At 38.5% G+C, this 20,950-nt stretch overlaps 2 protein-coding genes across 5 annotated transcripts in view; one reads left to right on the top strand and one right to left on the bottom strand.

Annotated features, from left to right (window-relative positions):
- Positions 1–592: 592 nt before the first annotated feature.
- On the top strand, positions 593–4,180 carry uts2a (urotensin 2, alpha). Of its 4 annotated transcripts, none has more exons than XM_058764031.1 (5): positions 593–682; positions 2,645–2,700; positions 3,274–3,387; positions 3,524–3,567; positions 3,683–4,180. In XM_058764031.1, the coding sequence occupies exons 1-5, from the start codon at positions 669–671 to the stop codon at positions 3,794–3,796; spliced, it is 342 nt and encodes a 113-aa protein (XP_058620014.1). In that variant the 5' UTR covers positions 593–668; the 3' UTR covers positions 3,797–4,180. The 4 variants fall into 4 exon arrangements, with proteins under 4 accessions (XP_058620014.1, XP_058620012.1, XP_058620011.1 ...); XM_058764029.1 differs by having other exon boundaries at positions 596–682; positions 2,503–2,700; XM_058764028.1 differs by lacking the exon at positions 593–682 and adding an exon at positions 1,985–2,108 and having other exon boundaries at positions 2,354–2,700.
- Positions 4,181–6,438: 2,258 nt separating this feature from the next.
- camta1a (calmodulin binding transcription activator 1a) overlaps positions 6,439–20,950 on the bottom strand; it is a 392,827-nt gene continuing 378,315 nt past the window's right edge. Inside the window, 13 exon segments of the mRNA XM_058762966.1 lie at positions 6,439–10,855; positions 12,446–12,476; positions 12,761–12,835; positions 13,056–13,255; positions 14,380–14,400; positions 14,605–14,676; positions 15,141–15,384; positions 16,395–16,573; positions 17,046–17,530; positions 18,815–19,169; positions 19,273–19,351; positions 19,458–19,648; positions 20,089–20,252. Of these exon segments, the coding sequence (XP_058618949.1) occupies positions 10,823–10,855; positions 12,446–12,476; positions 12,761–12,835; positions 13,056–13,255; positions 14,380–14,400; positions 14,605–14,676; positions 15,141–15,384; positions 16,395–16,573; positions 17,046–17,530; positions 18,815–19,169; positions 19,273–19,351; positions 19,458–19,648; positions 20,089–20,252 (2,129 nt within the window). The 3' untranslated portion in view covers positions 6,439–10,822.

Raw genomic sequence — 20,950 nt, 5'->3', positions numbered from 1 at the left:
TATTTTACGATGATCAGTGAAATATGTGCGAACAATCACTAAGCAAAGAAGAATTTAATATCTATCTTAGGGGTGTGCAATATAGACAAAAAAAAAATATTTTGGGTATATAGATAGATAGATATTTTCTGGGATTTTATCGATAACAGACGATATTTTACTGAGTGTACTGAGCTGCAGGACTGCAGTGGGCAGCTGACTCCTAAAGTTTTTGATATTCTTAAAAATAAAGCCTTTTTTCCCCCTAGAATATCATTATCATTAAAATCATTATCAACAAAATTCATTTTTGCAATAATGCAGAGGAAACACAGAAGCTGCATCTGAAGTGGCATCCAGATGTATTTACACATTATTTGATGCAAAACATGAATGCATTTAACCTGCAGTTACAAATGCATTAATGTTTTGATATTTTAATCCTAAAACACTGAATATTGATATTTGAAATTATTTTAAAAATATGTACTTTAAATGTGAAATTAAAACCGCCAATAGGTGGCAGTAAGTCATTGTTATTAAGTGATTCATTGCGATTGAACCGAATCATTTAAATGGTTGATTCATTCAGGAACGAAACACGGTCATGTTGCTCAGAGACGCAAAACACTGCTGTAGCTGTGTTTGGAACCATCTTTTGTTGGCTAAATAGAGCAAAAATAGGCAATATGGTGTCTAAAACGTAAGTCTATTAATAACTTATTGTTTATTGAACTGTTGTATAAACTCAATATCACATTTGTGATTTTTGCGGGGGGAAAAATGGCACTCTTCGTGTGATATTGAATAACTATATGAAATTATATAAATAGCCTATACATATTTTCTGCCGCATCTTGAATTTTGGGAGCATTCTGCATTTTATTAGACTGAATCATGCAGTGAAAGAATGCACTCAGTCAGTCTAGCTAGAGTTTAAGCACTCATAGCTCCTCTTATAATCTGTATGATAAATGAATCTCTTACTTTTATCGTACGTATGTCTGCACTTTTATTGCTTATGCGCAAGTTTCAGTCTGAACAAAATTCAGCGATGACTAATTGACCGCCTCTGATTGGCCACTGCATTCCTAAGCTCAACAGAATGGTGTGTGATTGGTTATGATGAGTAACGCTGTACAAACGCTTAAAAATAAAATACAATGTAACATGAGCAGGTCTAAATTTAATACAGCCATCGAATCTTTTCAGATAATTTTCATTTTCACTAGTTCAATTTTTCAAGTATTATAGTTTTATTGAAAAACCAGGGGACCCCCCCAATTATATATTTTGGGTGTTATGGGGGGTCCCTTAATGCTTATGGGAGGTCCGGGACCCCCCCAGCCCCCCCCTCAATTCAAACCCTGAATCTGACTATAACATACCATATAGCCGACCCTATAAAACGCTCTAACACGTTTATTATTTTAGGAGGAGTAAAATTAGCATATGTGGTTTCAACAATGCATTTACACTTGTCCAGTTTCGTCTGAAATGCGGCCCAGACCACCTCCTGAAGTGGTTTGAGCGATGGTTTTTATATCCGTCTCGAATGCGTTTCGGAGGACATTTACACCTGATCTTTTCAAGATCGGATAGCTATCCGATCGGGAAAAACACATAAAGTGACCAAATGTAAGCAACCCCTTAGACATCCCTTTTATAGCTAATCATGTTACAGACCTGATGTCAATTAACTTAATTAGTTGCTAGATGTTCTGTCAGCTGAATCTTTTCAAACTTTCTTGCTTTTTCAGCCCTTTGTTGCCCCCGTGCCAACTTTTTTGAGATCTGTAGCAGGCATCAAATTTGAAATGAGCTCATTTAGTGGATAAAGTGTAAAATTTCTCAGTTTATTATGCATATTGTACATTTCTGTATTGCATTATTTGTTATGCGTATTGAACATTTAATTTGAAGGTGCATTTGAGAGCATCTTACATAGCCTATTAAATTCACAGATGTAGCCAGACTGTGAGTGAGGTACATCCTTTTAAAACGGCTCTTCATTTCTCAGGTCTGCTCTGTCTGATTATACCCCAAGCTTTGTAAATGTCAAATGTGCATCACTAAAATGTCTTTGCCAGCGGGTGATAAACAAATGTCACGCTCTCCTCAGCAGACGGGTAATCTGGACTTTATATCCCTGCGCTTCATTTTATTACCTTCATTGACATAATGTTGTTGGAATCAATCTTTTCTATGAATTTAAAGAGATATATTTTCATAATTTCCAACGTAAAAGAACTAGATTCATGGGCTAAGTAAACCGGCTGATATATTCATAGAATGATCTCTTTATGTGTTCTGTTGTCTCAAGAGTTGATGGATGAACATTTGCACACCTGTGTCCCCCAATTTACAAATTCAGTAAAACAGGTCAATGAGATTCAAAGGTGATAAAGCCAACGTGGACCTGCTACAGTCATCCTGATTTATTCATGGATATTAACTCAACAGGATCCACATTTTAAAATAGGACTCTCAATAAAAACACTGCATCGATTATTATTCACTCAGCTTTGGTAGAGTGGTGTATATAAGATCAGAGAGCATCCATCCACCTCATTCTCCAAAGCCTGACCTGATAGGACCTTCAACCTGCTGCAGAGATGATCTGTAACCTGCTTCTGTCCTGCTCTGTCCTCCTGCTCTCCTGCAGTCATCTGTTAGCACATCCTGTTACGGACACAGCTGACATGACTTACAGCGGCCCTGGTGAGTGCATTTAGACACAATGTTTCAGATGTTATTATTTATTATAATTGTTATTTTTTTGTATATATATATATATATATATATATAGGATATTTTTCCCCTGGCAATGATTATTGTTTCTTTTTTTTTGTATATATATTGGATATTTCTCTTACTTTCTCTTGCAAAGTTGTGTTCATGGATGTTCAGGATCCATGAATACGAAGTATTTTTTTTTATTTATAAATTTTTCAAATTATATATTATTAGGCTATATATTTAAATATATTTAATAATAATCTATTGAACGTAATATTAATAACAACACAAGCAATACTAATGATTATTTTATATATACACAGTATATAATTATTATAATATATATATATTAACATATATTTTTGCCCAAGGAGACATTCTTAGAACAGTCTCTCTCTCTCTCTTCCACTGATACCCATTTTCATTGACAACTGGCTTAAATTAGTACACAGGGTGCAAAAATGTAACATTAATTTTGTAATACTGGTGCCAGATAGCAATGCAGGAAAATCTGCTGTAGCTGATGAAATAACGTCTGACTGATTGCTGCTTCAGATTCAGTGGAAGAGGCCGGAGGCGTCAGTCCAGATGATTTCTCTGTCTCTGATCTCAATGATCTCCTGCAGAGGGCGGCAGTCGTAGGATATTCCCCGCTGCTCAGCCGAGAGAGTGAGACTCATTTATCTGACACAGACATTTAATCTCAAAAGTTACAACTGCACCATCTTTTAGTGTTACTGAAAGTTCTTCTGCAGATGAAAAAAAAAAATCACTCTTTTGTATGCTCATACTGTTCCTTTCACAGATATCAAAGTGCCTGGGCAGACTTCTAAAGAGGCTCTTAGAGAGGTAAATGAATAACAATCTCTAAGCATTTAAATAATGCTGTGTTCTTGTGCATTATCTTGGCTATATTACATTTCCATGCAAATATGTGAGCAACAGCCTCTCTTTCTCTTTTAAGTTACTGTTAGAAAAACCATATCGCCTCATTCCTCCCAGTGGTCTGTGGGGCAGCAGGAGACAGTTCAGGAAGAGAGGCGGCGGTGCAGATTGCTTCTGGAAATACTGTGTTTGAGGCATCGTAACATACTGAACTGAGTCACAGGGCTTTTATAGCTTTACCTACCAGTATGGACTCTCTCTTTCACACACACCCACACACACATATATATATATACACAATACAAAAGCAAAAATATACAGAACACAGTTATAAAAACTTTTGTGCAAAACAGTTGCTTCACAGAGAGACTGATGTAAACCACTAACATGTAAAATATCTGGGATTTTTTTCTACATATCTTCAGCTTTTATGTGTCTGTAAATTTTGAATGACATATAATTCTGGAATATTTGGATTAAGTGCCAATACCATCTTTATAGAAGAGACCACAATAGCTGTACTGTATAAAACATATAACTGTAAACTATAAATAAATGCAAAAATAAAATAATAAAAAGGAAATAAATAAAAAGCCTCCATTCTTTGTCCATAATGTTGTTCCCATCCTCTCACCCTTTGTAAATTGAAATACAGAATTCACATTTGTATATTTTCTAACTCCTTTTATTTAATGTTTTACAATGAGATCTTTACAGAGAGAACATGCGGATGAGATTTGAGTGTAAACCTGGTAGCTTTGGATTGATGAATCAAACAGTGACTATTCTTCAACCTTGGAGGCTGGACATCCACTTAGCTGGAGATGACAAACGGTATCTAGATGCATCTACGGACATACTGAACACACACATAAAGAAAAATACAAGCCAAAGTTAAGCTATGATACGTGTTCAACACCACTTGCCAACTTTACTCTATTTAAGTCAAATATAAAGAATATGTATTAAAAAATAAACACTTTTTTTTGGTCATATCTAGGGCACCAAGTCTTAAAATTAAAGGCATCTATGGTTCCATTAATAACCTTTAACAACCACGGAACTTTCAATTGCATAAAATGTTCTTTATAGAGGAAAAGGTTCCTTGGAATATTAAAATATTCACTACACTAATAAAAAAAACAAAAATGTTCGTTTAAGAACTGATCTCTTAAAATTCTTTGGGGAGACCAAAATGTTTTTTTTTTTTTATGGCATTAAAAAAATCATGCTGCTGCTGTTTTACAAGAACAGCAGATCAGTGGTTGTTTGACTACCTGCTGTGGACTCTTGAGGGTAAGGCTCTGTGTATTGCTACTCCTAGACGTGGCAGGTCTCTCTTCTCCAGATCCTCAGTATTAGGCCACAGAACCTCAGGAGAGTCCATCAGCTCTGTGTCCTGTCCCATCTGCTCATTTACTGGAGTCATCGCTCTCAGGAGCTCTATCATCTAACAGCACACACACACATGCAGTAGTTAAGAGTAGTCCAATATTCCATAAACAAAAACAGCTTAATGGGCAATTTCTCATTTTTATGACTACATGACATTAAAAGTGTCTTCACCTCTCTGACAGTGTGAGCAGCAGTGTGTACAGGCTGACTGTCACCCCACAAAACACACAGCAGCAACAGACTGACAGACATGCCAAACATCCCCTTCATTATATCTGTACAGCAGAACACAGTCATAATGTTGCACAAATAAATCTCAAGGTCTCAAAAACTTCATTGTTTCATAAATAAGATAAATACATGAATTACATGATAAAACTAAATAGCCAATGATTTAGCTTTTAGGCATTAAACAAATATATAATAATTATTACATTAAATAGTATAAATTCAAAATTTTAATAGCATAACATATTGCTTGCTTAAAATAAATTCCATATTTCCATATCCATGTATCCATGTATATTGTCATCTTATAATGAATTTGTTGTTAATGTATTTAAGTATATACATTTAAGTATATACATATATATACACACACACACACAAAATTAACATTTTCAGTTGTTCATATAATGATCTGTTTTTTAGACATGCATTATATGTACATGTAGAATGGTATTTTTCTACAAAACATATGACATAATGATTAGCACAAAGAAGCAAATCAGAACTGAAATACAGTGAATGATACATAGGCTAACTATCAAAAATAACAAACACTCTGTTCCTTACCTGAACAGCCTCCAGCAATTCCCAGGTAGTTGTTGTTGTGCAGAACACAGCGCTACACTGAGGTTAAAGTATTGTCTTCACAATTTATATCCTCAGAGGATTCTGACCAATAACCACGTGTTTAGAGTCTAGAGGGCAGTTACCTGGTCCATAAACCCTGCCAGTAACTGACCCCATCACTGTCCCGTTCTATTGTCAATAATAAAGCAAAAAATGCCTCTTCAGCACAAGCACAAATGCACACACAGCAGTCATTTCCTGTTATCATAAGCTATTATTCCCATCAAGCATCCAACATTCCTGATCACACAAAATAACTAACCATTAGTTTAATCACTGAATTTGAATAGTCCGAGGACAACCAATAATAAAATTAATTTACTGTATGACCTTTCAGTAATTCATGATCATGATTCATTAAACATGAATATCATTATTTGGACTTAAAACTGTCAAAGCATCTTTACTTATGACAGGATGCAGTGACCTGCAGTGACCAACAGATGGCCGAACTGAGCCAAAAAAACAATTCAAACTGAAATATAATGAAACTAACTCTGTTTAAAACATTTTCTTTTAGTTTAGTTTCTTTTAGTCTTTTACACTAAAATGACTTGAAAAACAAGCTTCTCTTAAGTTTTTCCCTTTTTATTATTTTACAGCAGAGAGAATATAAAGCATTCAGAAAACATCTTTCATATTTTAAGGGCAATTCAAAACATTTTGCATGGCTTCAGCAGCTGAATTCTCTTTTTTAACATATCCATCGATTCAGTGACTCTTTAACATGCACAATTACAAAAATAAATTGCTCAAACCAGGGGGAAGGAAGAAAAACAAAGACATTTAAAAAAGAAGAAACAAAAAACAAAAATCAGGGGTCATCAGGAAAGGAGAGGGCTACATAATCGGGAAAGACACAGAGAAAGACAGCTAGAGAGGAGAGGAAAAGTAGATCTAACACTAGTTTAACATGCAAAGTGTAGAGAGCCCCAAGTGTAGCTTGTAATAAAGGCAGGGCCGCTATTTTCTGGGTTTGAAAGGGATGAAAACGTGCAGCTCCATGAAGGGTGTCGTATAAGCACTGTCCTTAAACTACTGCATTCTAATCTCACAATACTGGCATTTGCATAAGAGTAAGTCAGCTACGTGTGTCCAACAGATCACTGTCCCCATTAGGTCTACAGGTCTCCACTTCAGGAATTGCTTATTGCTCTGTGTCCATGAGTGGTGGGATGTTTCCTAGGGCCCTGTTCTAAAGAATGGATGCGCAGGAAAGGCAGTCTCTGTTCGAAGTCGTCGATGCGACAAACAAAACTGATGAGGTATCTTCTGTGGGCTGAGCTGTGATACCGTTAAAGCTGAAGCAGAATTGTCAAAATGAACCCGTATGCGACCAGATGAGGTTATTGTCTGGCGTTTATAAACTACAGCTATTCTTTTAAATGTTTTGAAACGTCTATCTATGACTAGAATAAAGTGATGATGATGTTGATGAATCGATCTGAGCAGCACTTTTTCATTATTGTGATACAGTATATCCACGGCAGTGTGTTTATACAGTGACTATAGGATCCGGAGAAGCTGCACTGAACCGAAACATCCATGCATATTTACACAAGCATCAGACGCATTCACGTAGACCTGCTCCATTGCAACGGGCTTAATCACTCTTATACAACACCAGTCAGTGAACACCAGCTTTCGACAAACCGGTTTTTAGGGACCTAGGGTACGCCAACTCAGCTCACATAGTTGATTAAAAAAAGGTGAACAGCATGACATGTTCAGAATCACAGTAATTTGATCAGGACAGTCTGGCTCGTTTCCCAATAAGCAGCAACTAATTCTCAAGTGACCTGCTCTATCTCCTCCTTTTCTCCAGTTTGGCACCTGAGTTAAGATACAAAAGTGAACCCGTCAGATTCACACCCGAGGTTTCAACTGCACTAGTGCCATGGACACTTTAACGCGGATATGGACACAGTTCTGTGGCGCGTGTTTTCGAATGAGGTACACACGTTTTTTTTAACCTGTTTTTATGGTGGAGTAGTTGAAAACAATGGGAATGTAAATGAAAAGTGGAGTGAAACTGAATTCATAAACGAAACAGGAAGCCAAATTCTATTTGAAAAAAAAAAAAAAAAGATTCATGCTGCCCCTGTAAATATGAGTAGTAGCCTACTGACAATTTGCCAGCTGTTTTGACTTTTTGTATTGTAAGGTTACGTTTCGAAGCCCTCGGTCTGTTTCAAGTTCTGCAACCCATAAAACCAGCTGCTTTACAGAACAGTATTTCTTCGACAAGTCTACCTGACTACCAAATCTACAAAAATAAGCATGCTTTGGGTGCTGTTTCAGCCACCCGGTTATCTATGTTACCCATGCAAGCATAATAAGACTCGAGTTGCCACCGCAGTGCATCAGCTGACAACCTAAACTGCTACCGGAATGATGAATGCAAGGCAAGAACCAGCCGGACTGAATCTGCAGTCCTCGCCGGTTCATCTGGCAGTTCCAATAGAGGACGTGAGTTATGACGAAGCCATAAATTCCTGGTGGGTTAAAATGAAATACACGGAGAAAGCACGGACAAAGAAACAAGTTACGTAAAGGTAAATAAAAACGGACACTTCTCGCTAATGCCAGTCCATCGCAAACCTCACATGCAGACTGACACGGCTCGCTGGATTTAGAATATGATCAGGCACTTCCAACATAAGCACTCTGAAGAAAACATTTACATATCATTCTCTTCGCAAATATAAAATATAACAAAAAGCATTTTGACATGAGGGGAAACTGAAATCTACACATTTTTAGTGCATTAACTCATTTTCAAGAGCGCTTTCACATACTTTCTCCTTTTCAAAAGCCACGGCTACACCTGCTGTTAAAAGTAACGTCACTGCAACACCGGTGAAACGGATTGATCTTTGGAGGTCTATCTTGGCCCTTGACGCCAACGTTTTAGCACCAAAAGAATCCCATTTAAATGCATAACTGGGAACCCAATCTTTCAATCAGTGAAGCAGTGTGGATTTCTTTACTGTCAACTCACAGGGTTTTTTGCACATCTTGTTGAATTAGACTGTCAGAATGTTACACTTAAACTACCTGCATTCATAACAGAAAAACATACTTTACATCATTTCAATGACATGATACAAAAGTATTCAGACTTATGAAACACAAAACAAACAAATATACAGTACAAAGAAACCAAATGAGATATGTGATACACTTAAAGATCCTTCCTGAATACACCATCATCCTTGTCCGACTGTGTTGACGGGTTATGCTGCTGAATGCAAGTGAATCTGATCGCGTTTTACCAGGTGATTATCTGTTCAGCAATGATTAACTTCCTTTAAGCAGTAGCATTCACATTACTTGGCACCATTGGCAAAAAGATTCTTGGTAGCCCAGAAAAAACAAACGGATGTAAACATAACCTAATGATCATTTTGCCTTTTCTCCTACCTCTTAAATACAGTATTTTTCATAATTGCAGGAAAGTCATGCTTTAGCAAAATGTTCTTCTCAAGAACATTCAAAGTAAAATAAAATACTCTTATAGTGAAATAATTTTTCAGAGCATAGCCACTAATGCTTTTGAACTCTTTTTTTTTGTATCTTTGTTCATTTTTGTCATGCACATACAGTAGCTTGACTTTATCCCAGGTATTTACACTATGTACAAACGATACAACCATACTTCTTAGGCATTCAAACAAAACTATACAAATATTCAGATTTTGACGCTAATCTGTTTTGATCCCTTTCAATGAGTAAAATAATATATTTCTTAAATACAATCCCGCTTAGATAAATGTTTTACTTTGCGTACCGGAAACCCTCTTTATGTACAGGAACCGCTCAATTGTCAAAAATATGGATTTGTCTAACCCCAGGTGTGGAGACCCTTCAAAGTATGTCAAAGATATCAAGGCAATGCATGTAATTTTCCTTTAAAGAGCTTAGAAAACCTCTGAAGTTGATTTTCAACTGAACAAAGTGACTGTTTAACATTGGATTAACAAAAGAAAACTTTACAAACGTGCCAATAGTAAATGATGGGCAGAGGTGATGACATTTGGTGTCTCCAGTACATTCATGGAGTTAAAAACAAAACGATGAAAAGACTGCGGCCTAGTTTCAAGCATGCATAAGACAAGATCTGCCTGGAGCGATCCACTGCACTGTGACGTCTCGCTAACTTTGAACTGGCAGAATAGCATCAATTTGAAAATAGTTGTTGGTTAAAATTGTATGTATACCTGTGTTTTCACACATCTTGTTAGCAGATCAACATCAGCATTTGACACGTAACCCAAGCCTGCTCGTTTCCCTCTTACATTCATTAGCAACCCAGTCCTCTTGTAGCTGAGAAGACGGGTGAGCGTAAGGGACAGACTGGAAGAAGTTTCTGACGAATTTGTCTGGTTGTGGAGTAAAGCATGTACAAAAACTAATTCATGAATTATTCATTATTTTGGTAACAATTTTACCCACTAAACACTTCTTTTGAAAACTATGAAATACACTCGGAACAGGTCCGGCCATGTTTCTGTGTTGACTCCATATTTTGTCATCTTCTCTCTTTCTTTCTCACTTCATTTATCTTCTCTTTATGAGCCACTGAAGAGCAGGACTTCCATCCATCCTTTTTTTTTGTTTTTTTTTTCAAACAAAACATTTAAATGCTCATCTAAAATGACAAATCAATCCTTTAAAAAGTGCAAAAAATGCCATGAAGCAAATGTTGTTCCTCCTAAAACAACGTCCTTAGAGTTTTTGATCCACAGCAGTTGGCTCTTTCCTTCATAAAAGAAACAGAAGGAATAAAGAGATATGAAAAAACCCAGTTGTTTAGTAGCCGAAGTATCAGTCATACAGTAGTAGTAAGAGTTGCAGTGTTCTTGCTATTTTTTTTCCTCTTGTAAAACGTCTCTGGTTGAAACAGAAAAACTGAAAGGAAGAGTCTGGAGAGTAATGTCACATTGTGAGGGGGCTCTTCTGGACGCTCTCATGTTCCCTGGCCTTTCTCAATTCTCTCACTCTGAAAAACAACAGGCAGATCTTAAGGGACACAGGTCGAACATCTCACATCATTTTAGCATTTATCTCAGAAGGCAGATAAGGTCAGATCAAGCCCTGGTTAAAAGGGTAGTTTCTTTCTTGTGTAGAACACAAAAGCAGATTTTCAGCAGAATGTCCAAGCCGCTCATTTCCATACAATGAAACTGAATGGCTGTCTCTGCATTGTACAGAAATAACACAACCTTGACATTCCTCTAAACATCTCTTTTTGTGTTCCAAAGAATAAAAATAAATAAATCATACAGCTTTGGAACAACACAAGGTTCATTTTTGGGCAAATTATCCCTTTGAACAGAAAAGAACACTGGTGCGCTTTAAGAAAACCCTTTAAAATCTTTAAATATCCAGCGCAGTGTAAAATACATTTTTGAAGATCGATTGTCATGAGATTATATGGTTTATGTGGAACACTTAACCAGTTAAAAGCTGCGTTTGTTTTCTATTTGAATATATTTTAAAATGTGATGGAAAATCTGAATTTTCAGCAGCCATTACTCCAGTCTTCGGTGTCACATGATCTTTGAGTAATCATTTCAAGAAACATTTCTTCTTGAAAACAGTTGTGCTGCTTAAAATATTTGTGGAAACCGGTATGTGTGTATATAATTGAATATAATCATTTTTATAATAATATAATTTGTTTGAAAGAACAGTCTTCTGGCCAGTGCTCTATGCACAAGTTCTTCACTGATGATTTGCCCCATTTTCTTCATTTCCTCACCTTGTAAGTTTCTGCACTAAGTAGATATATAGGACAAAAAGCTTAAAATAGTCTGCATTTCATTTAATACAAAATCAGTCTGAAACCTTCTCATCTCGTCACTTCTGACAAGAAACTAAAGCTGTCTGCTGATTATTCTGTCGACGTCCTTTTGAAACATTGTGCTCAAACATCTGATGAAATACAGGTGACATTTGCACAGGGTAATGCGACCAACTTAGCTTTTGTACTATGCTTTGATTTTTTTTGTATACAGATATCATACCTACAACCAAACAATTAAAGAGAGATAGACAGATAGACAGTCAGTTCCCACTGCAGCATGTGCAATAAAACAGGCTTTAGCTGAACTAGTCAGAACCAAACACACAAGCCAGAGAGGCAGCCAGTTTTCTCTGGGTCACATATTTCCCAGCATGCCTCATGGTCAAAGAGCAAGACTCATTATCATATATTCATGCAACATCGCTTAGACCAAACAACCTTCTGTTCTTCCGTCTATCTTATCTTTTCCTCTTTGCAAATACAGGAAACGTAAATAATCAAGACAGGAGAAAAAGGTGCTTGTTTAATGTAGTGTCTCAGTGGTTAGTGTATAGCAAGACACAACCGATATCCTGAGGCCGATCATTTGCTGAGGCCCTTGATCTGAGTCATCTGTGCGTCCAGTTGGTAGCTGTCATGCAAGCAGGCATCAAGCAGTGGTGATGAAGGAGGGAAAGAAGGAGCAAAAGGGGATGGGAAGGGGGTCTTTGAGTGCGTGTGATTAGCGAGAGGGAGAGAGATAGAAAAAAGGGAGACATACTGAATCGCTGAGGCTGCACTCACCCGCTTGAATAGTCTATGGTCCATCAAGGGGCTTTGCATTAACAGCAAAACAACACCAGACAGCTATTAGCACACAGCAGATATCATGATGGAGAAGGAGTGCGAGGAAAAAGAGCCAAGGGAAGGGAGGAGCACCTCTCACTAAACCACTCATGATTAATGAATCACACTTTCAAGGATAAAAAAATAAGTTCCGTTATAACTAAATAAAATCGAAAATATGGGAAGTGTCACATCTGTATTTGTATCAGCAGTGTTTCAGGTAGTGGATGAATTGCATGGCCAGAAAGGGGCAATGTGGCGGTGGGAGAATACCTGTGGCGGCAACGGCGGAGGAACCTCATAATCTTGCGGGCGGCCTGATCCTGCCTCTTAGTGAGAAGACTGCTTCTGAAAAAGAAACATCGCTCTTAAACACATTTAATTTTGCACATTACATCTAGTACATGAATAAAATATCTCGCAGAGCAAAGCTCAGAACAGTATGCCACTTGGAACAGATTCATAAGAGCTATTGGCTGAGCACAGAAGATCAAACACCAGTTGGAATCAGATTTGGACCGAATTTACAAGGCAGTGATTTATCACAGAGCAATGTATTGAGTGCTACCTGAGTTTGTGCTGGACCAGTGCGGCGGTGGCCGCTCTGCGGTGAGGCCTCAGCCGGCCGAACTCTCTGTAGCTGCGGTAGCACTGCTGGATCAGCACAGCCGCCCGCCGGCTCTGCTGGAACTTCTTCTGCTCATGGTAGCTGCGGAACTTACTCTGGATAAGGATGGCGGCCTGCGTCATCTTCTTATAAAGTGCATACTGATATATAAACACATTAATGAAGACATTAATAACAAAAATGTAATTGCTCCCTATTCAGCTTACTTTGGCCACATACACACTGCAAAGTTTAGAGACTGACAAACACATTTAAACAACAGGAGGGTGAGTAAATTTTTTGGGGTGGATACATCACTAAATTATCACACGTTTATGAGTTACTCTCAAAATTGCAGTGATTGACAGATTGATAATCATAGCGAAGTTTGCAGTTGTAAATAAGTAATATTAACAATTAAAGACATTATGTCTATCAATATTGCCTTGATCACTCACTATAATCGTTTTTAGGCTTGTTGCTTATAAATATAGGAAGTAGCAGATTGCAATTTTTAAAATCTTATTTCTAGAATAGAGTTGTGTATTTTGGCTTATTTAACTGAGGCACATTGCTTATTTTGGGCTTCTTTTACTTCTTCTTCCAGACCTAATTACTGATTATCTAGAAGAGGGGTTTGCAAATTTTTTAAAGCCAACAACCACTAAAAGATACAGTATGTTGCCCTCAAGGAACATTTCCTAAAATATAAAAGTAGCTATATATTTTTATTTATAGAGCTGTTTATAGTGTGTGAGACAAAAAGCTTTATATAAAGGCAACATGTTGTTTCCAAAACTAAATGATTGACTTCTGTATTGTTACTCTACTGAAGCCAATGCAAATTACTAAAATATGACTTCGTATTAAGTTCAACCCATTAGTATGTAATATTAGATGCATAAAGAGAAACGATTCAATTCAATTGTATTTTATAGTTCTTCTTACAATGAATATTGTTTTAGAGAATTTCGTTTTCTAATTTACAGGTAACTGTATTTTGTATTTCTCATTTGCATTTTGTACCCTCTCAGATTTTCGGTGGACCCCCTAAAACACTCTTGCAGCCATCTGGGGGTCTCCAGAAACAATCTGAATACCCTTGTACTTGCAAGATCGGTCTCTTTAGTCCACAGTATATGGAGCGTCCCTTGCAACTACTTCCGTCAAAATATGTGAAGGACAGTGTGTAAATGGCCATGGCTATTAAATCAATTTTAGTATTTGTGCAGACAAAAGAAAATCTGCTTTAAATAATGCATGAACAATCAAACAAAAAAATTACCTTCAAGGCTATCCATGTTAGCTTGCAAAGGAAACAAAAATAGATTTGTCATGAATGGGAAACTGTGTGTCCTTACACTAAGAGCTCTTCAAAAGCTTTTGAACAACAATTCCCATTACAGCAGGCCATATAATTGACTCAAGTGCGTTTGCTGGAGCTTGACGTATAAACCAGACATCCAGCAAAGACTGGCAAAGTCAATGTCAGAGCATCTTAAAGGATTACCTGCTTGTACTTCCTGTAACAGCGCTGAATGACAGCGGTGGCTACTTCCTGTTGCTCGCGCAGTGGGCGTCCCTGCAAAGAGAGAGGGAAACGGGTTGGTCTGAGGAGTGGGCAACACTTGGGAGACGCCCACTAGGCTCTTCACTTACAGGACAATGAAAGTGATAGAGAAAAGACGCCCTTCTCGCTTAACCGCAGCTGGTGCTGAGAGAGCAGACGCCTCTGAGCACAAGCCGCCAGTCTGGCCAGCTGGTGAGTCTTTGTGGAAACTCATTACAGGCAGCCACAGGAGGCAACAATCGCTCTTTATAATAAGCCAGGCCATGCGCTGGTTAAGCCACCTTACCCATGCTGAAGCTGTGGGGACTGACTACTCTGTGCCTGTGTGTCTATGAACTCATAAGGAAGGACAAAGCAGGAAGGAGACAGAGGGTGTCCTGTGTTTGTTCCTACCAATACCTGCGCACAGGCGTTTACATCCTGTCTCTATTCACACATCAACACAAGCGCGTGGCACCCGAGCCTCTGGCCTGTACCTTGTACTTGCGGAAAGCGGTCTGCACCAGCCGTGCAGCTTCGTAGAGCTCCCTCTGCTCGGGGTCGGACAGCGTGAGCTGGGCTAGCTCTCTCTCCACTTTGCTGTTGGAGGCTCTGAGAAACTCACTCCACTCGGACGGAGCGGGCAAGGTCGGCTTCTCAAACTGACCCTCACGCATGGGCGAGTTACCCGGGCTCAGGCTAGGGTTGGAGGGAGGGGTCAGGGGTTCACCGTATATGGGACTGCTCAAAGAAACAAAACACACACACATACATGGAGTTAGCAGGGTCTAGGCATGCATTTTGTTTTTCCTTAAGCACATCATTGCCAGGGTGGAAAATTAAAAGTGCAGCAGGTTTACTGTACTTTGACATTTGCGCAATTACAAACATTTTTGGCTGCTGTTCAAAAATTTATTTTGATGATCAAATCAGTACATAAACACACCTGAATGTTCATAGATATTTAGTGTTAATAGTTTAGAGAAAAATGTCATATGTTGCGAAATTATATATAAACTACTGTTCAACAGTTTGAAGCCTGGTAGGCTTTTTTTTTGTTTTTGAAAGAAGTTTCTTATGCTCACCAGGGCTGAATACATTTGATAAAAAAGAAGAAAAAAAAGACAGTAGAAACAGAAACAGTTTATTTTACTATATTTTTAAAATGCAATTTTCTGCAGTCATTACTACAGTCTTAAGTGTCACATGGGATTCAGAAATATCTAAAGATTTTAATATGCTTACTGTGAGCTCAATAAACAGTTTTTATTATTATCAATGCTGAAAACATATTAGCATTGTTTACATTAACTGCACTGCTGAATATTTGAGTGAAAACCATGACACATTTTTCAGTGCTCTTTGATGAATAGAGTTCAAAAAGTTCAAAAGATTAAAATATTTGAATATATTTATTATTAATTTTTTTTTTTTGTTATGTTCTGATTCTCTCATTAGTTCTTTAAAAGTTCTTTATTTCTTTTTAGATTTTTCAAAAAGAGTTAGAACCACCTCTACACTGTTCACTTTTTGGTTAATGCTTAACAATATTAATGCTTCATGTATTTGTTCACATACATGGCGAGTTGTTATATATTTTTGAATGGAAAAATTCAAATATTTTTGAAAATTCCAAAAACTTTTTTCAAATTATTTTTTTCGAATTGACAAAAGAATGGCTAGTAAATTCACCAGCCACTGTGTGCTGCATATCAGTACATATGTATATTAAAGCAATGACATCCACTAACCTCAAGTGGATGATGCTGGGCAGGTGTTCCACGTCTCCCAGGTAACTGGCTAGCCAGCTCATGGTGTTGGTGAGTCCACTGTTGTCCAGAGGAACAGACTCCATGGTTGGAAAATGTTCCCGCTTGATACGCTCCGGAGTGGCCTCAATGATGTGCTCTGCCAGGCTCATCATATTCGCCTGTGAGGAGCACAAACACATGCATTCAGTGTTAAACAAGTACAGACTTTCTGTTGTGACAAAATGCACACATACACTTGCTAACCCGACAGATCAATCAAGTGCCGGGGTGTTTACTTTGGAGGAACACACTGCTTCAGCCCCTCTATACCCATAGAGTGACAGAGATGAATGAGGCTGGACTAACTCCTGGCGATGGGAGCAAATCAATGGCAGAAGTGTATTATGTGGTGACGAAGGTCTGGGCAGAGAGCGGGGCCGCAACCGCCGCCACTCTCTAGCACTGATTTCACATGTCAGCAGGACGGATGGTGCTCTATATTTCCCTTGGCCTCTCTATGCTTGTAGCTGTGTTTGTTTGCAGAGTCTATTATTGACAAATGTATCAGTACAGGTGTAAATGAGGCTGACTGACTGTGAGCGAGTGCCATTTAGGGCACCGTGTGAGTTTGTTTATGTGCACTTCTCTCACCTGCAGGTCTTCCATGTGCGAGAGGCAGTCCTGGTTCTCTAGATCCTCCTTGTAAGAAAGTATCTCAGTGTCTACCATCTCTCTCTCCACCATTCCCAGCATGCTGAAGGACTCGCCACGCTGTCGCAACCGGCTGGCCAACTTCTCCTTTCCTACCCCGCTGATGCCCCCCTTCCTGAGCACTTCTCTAGTGCCCCATTTATGCCCTCCGCGGTAAGAGGCCATCTTGGCTTGCGGGATACCTACTGTCCCCAAACTCTCCTCTGAGACGCTCTTATCCGGGCTGGACGGGGTGGAAGGAAGGGTCTTAGGGCTGGTTGACAGTTTATGTGTCTGCTGCTCCATGTTCAAGGGAACTGACATGGGCTTATCCAGCTGTGCTTGCACAAGCTCGGGGTTGGGCTTGTGTTTTTTGGCGAGGGGGAGGTCCCGCTGGCACTCGTTGCTATAATAGCTGGAGGGCTCTGATCTCGGTCTTCTCAAATCTAGGCACAAAAGAGAAAGCGAGAGTGAGTTGCACTCTGAGCAGAGGATGAATATGATATTTCCATTACATTTGCCCAGTCTCTGAGGTGCTATTACTGATAATCTAAAAAAATAAGACAGCTGGAATTAGATTGTGCAGCAAGTACTGCTCATTGAAGCGAATGTAATAAGGTATTACATTAAGCAAGCAAATCTGCTATAACCTATTTAGTAAAGCAATAGTAGTTCATCTGTTTTTATAAATAGTGCAGCTTTTCCAGTAATGAGCAACAAGCAGCAGTTTTTCAACATGCAGCCTTTACAACTTAGTGAGCTCTCCTAAAATGCCCCCTATCTGTCTCATATGTAGTGCTGGAACGTCTGATTCATTTTAGCGAATTAGTTCATTCAGATGGTTTGTAAATGAACTAGTTCAAAAAGATAGGTGCAGACATCCCTGATGTTTCTCATCTTTTCTATAGCAAAGTAATGGTTACATGCTGTTTTTCACTAATGTTTTGTTTCCAATATATAAATTTTTATTTTTGTTGAATTTAGTGTAAATTTATTAACATATTAACGATTAATGTTTAATGTTATCAAGATTCATTCATTCTCAGTGAAGAAATTTATAATGTCAGAAGATTTCAAATAAATGCTGCTGAACTTTATATAAAAAAATGCTTCATGTTTTCTAAAGAGATATTAAGCAGCAAAAATTACAATATGAAATGTTTCTTGAGTTCCAAATCAGCATATTAGAATGATTTCTCAGTTATTTTAAATTGTAATAATATTTCACAACATTGCTGTTTTACTGTTTACTTAAAAAAAAAAAAACAAGAAATCTTACTGACACCAAACTTTTGAATGGTGGCATAAATAGCATACATACAGGATGTATATGTGTATGTACAGTAAGTGTAAAAGCATATAAATGCTCAATGATCCCTTAAAGTGATGGTTTACCTGAAACTGAAAATTCTATCATTGTTTACTCACCCTCAAATTCTTCCATACTTATATGAATTGACAGTTGCCATCGACTTCCATAATATTTTTTCTATACTATGGATGTCAATGGCTAACGTCAACTGTTTGGTTACCAACATTTTTCAAAATATCTTCTTTTGTGCTAACAGAAGACACAAATATATACAGGTTTGGAACAACTTGAGGGTGAGTAAATGATGACAGAATTGTAATTTTTGGGTGAACTATCCCTTTAAATAGCTTTCATGTATTTACTAAGAAACTTTTTGTTAGCAGCTTGTAGAGTAGCTAACTACTTTAGAGGTTCTCACCAGGGTTCTGATTTGTGCAAGGGGTTGTAGTAGTGGTGGCTGTACCAGTGTTCTGCCCGCTGGGGGCCACCATACTGTCACTGCTCCAACTGACCATCCAGCTATTGGAGGTGGGGATGTCGGGGTTGGGAGAGAAAGACATGCTAGAGGTGGGGGGTAAAGAGGATGGGGTCTGCTGCTGCTGCTGTTCCTCCCTCTGGAGCTGCTCCAGACACTCTGCCAGCTTGGTGTGGCCACGGGAACGGGCGATAGAGAGGGGCAGGCGCCCTAGAGAGTCTGGGATGGCCAGTGCTCTCCGGTCCCACTTGTACAAGACCACAGCTGCCTCTAGGTGACCCAATGCACAAGCCCACATCTACAACAAAGAAACAGAAGAATTGGTGGGGGAAAAGCAAGAAAGGTACTGTTTATTTGCAAAATTTTGCCAAAGTTCAATTAGAATTGCTTAAGGAACACACCAGTGGAGTACAAGAGAAGTGATCCACGTTGAGAGGGTCCACCTCAAGTTCCAGATCAATGCTGTCTGCATGCTTCGTGCTGGATAAGACAACACATACCATTTCTCATAGTTAACAATAAGTGCAAAGTCAGCTAAAACATATTTACACATAGATGTAGACAGATCTAAGTGGTCTTAACCAACCGCCATTTGATGAGAGTCTGGATGAGGGTGGCGTAGCCTTGGCCTGCAGCAAGGTGTAGCAAGGTCATTCCCCGGAAGGTCTTGGAGTGAATCAGATGTTTAGATTTGGCCCAGCAGGCCCTGTTCATCATCTTCTCACAAACAACAACCACACGACTCTCAAAAGAGCTTCCTGCTTGTCCTGAGACACACTGCAGAAGAAAATGGAGGGCCTGACATCTTCACAAACTCAATGAACTGTCACAATCCACTGCTTTCTGCAATTATCGTTATGGCTCAAACTGAAAGCTATAACTCACGAGTAGAAAAGCTGCAGCAATGTACAATTTGTGAACAAATTGCTTCAATGAATTGGTTCAACTGGCTCACAAAAGCAGTGTTAATAAACACCATGTTGTTAAAATATGTAAACCTTTCAGCCAAGTGAGGTAGCTGAATTTTAGTATTGTTTATTCTAAATGCAATTTACCTTTAGGTTCTTGATGACTATGCTTTTTATTATTTATGAAGTATCATGTGACAGTAAAGATTGGAGCAAAAACTGTTTGCAAAATGCATAATATGAAAATTCAGTTGTGTTTTAAAATGCATTCTAATCTCACACCTATCAATTACTGATGTGCTGCTATACCTGAGACTGGCTATTAGAGCCTCCGTTTCCTCCTCCTCCTCCTCCACCTCCTCCTCCAGTCCCTGCTGTTCCTCCGCTGCCCTGCTGCTGCTGACCGGCCATCTCAGCCATCCTGCGCTCCATCTGTTCCAGCCGCTCCAGGATGGACATTCTGAACTGGTTATCTGCAGAGGAACATTAATATCAGTTTAACAACAGTAGTTCACAAAACTTGGGTTCCAACTTTAGTTTAACACTCAAATTAGCTACTAAACGTACAATTAAAAGAAAACGGTTGCTGTAAATTGCACTATATCTCACTGAGGTCTGAAATAAATTCTTCTTTGGTTTAGCTCACATCCCCAAGCAAAATTCTATATTAGATGTTTAATTAAACTCAGTCATTACCCTTATGGTATCCAATCAAGACTCAGAGTCTGATGTTATCAATCACCATTTCCGTAATTGCAGTCATTATTATAAATTAATGGAATCAGTAATGAGGCACATCAACACATTCAGCTTCAGAAACACAGCGGTGAACATACACATACAGTAAATTATTTTGCATTTGTATTTCAGAACTAGATTTTTACATTTTCCAAAAGTGCAAAACTACCAAGAGTAGTGAGTGCCCACTGCTACATGGCAAGAGTGCCCATTGCTATATGGTTGCTATGGTGTTCTGAACGGCTGCTAGGTTGCAGGACAAAGTTACTTTTGTAACCCAAATCCAGACAGAGACAGAAATATCAAGCTGGCTCCCTAACTGGACTTTTGACACTAAACATAAAGTACTGGGACCAGCACAGGTGAGCTATAGCACCAGTATACACAACTGCATGTGCCTCGCACTGATAAGCCTGTTTCTGTGGCAACCTGC

Source organism: Onychostoma macrolepis, chromosome 23, assembly GCF_012432095.1.
Source record: "Onychostoma macrolepis isolate SWU-2019 chromosome 23, ASM1243209v1, whole genome shotgun sequence".
NCBI lineage: Eukaryota > Metazoa > Chordata > Actinopteri > Cypriniformes > Cyprinidae > Onychostoma > Onychostoma macrolepis.
Note: the sequence above shows the minus strand (reverse complement) of the source record. Positions and strands in the feature narration are given on the sequence as shown.

Coding starts and splice junctions, on each gene's coding strand:
- uts2a (XM_058764029.1), top strand. CDS start 2,595: ATGATCTGTAACCTGCTTCTGTCCTGCTCTGTCCTCCTGCTCTCCTGC. Junction 3,388..3,523: donor CCCGCTGCTCAGCCGAGAGA/GTGAGACTCATT, acceptor TTCCTTTCACAG/ATATCAAAGTGCCTGGGCAG. Junction 3,568..3,682: donor CTAAAGAGGCTCTTAGAGAG/GTAAATGAATAA, acceptor TTCTCTTTTAAG/TTACTGTTAGAAAAACCATA.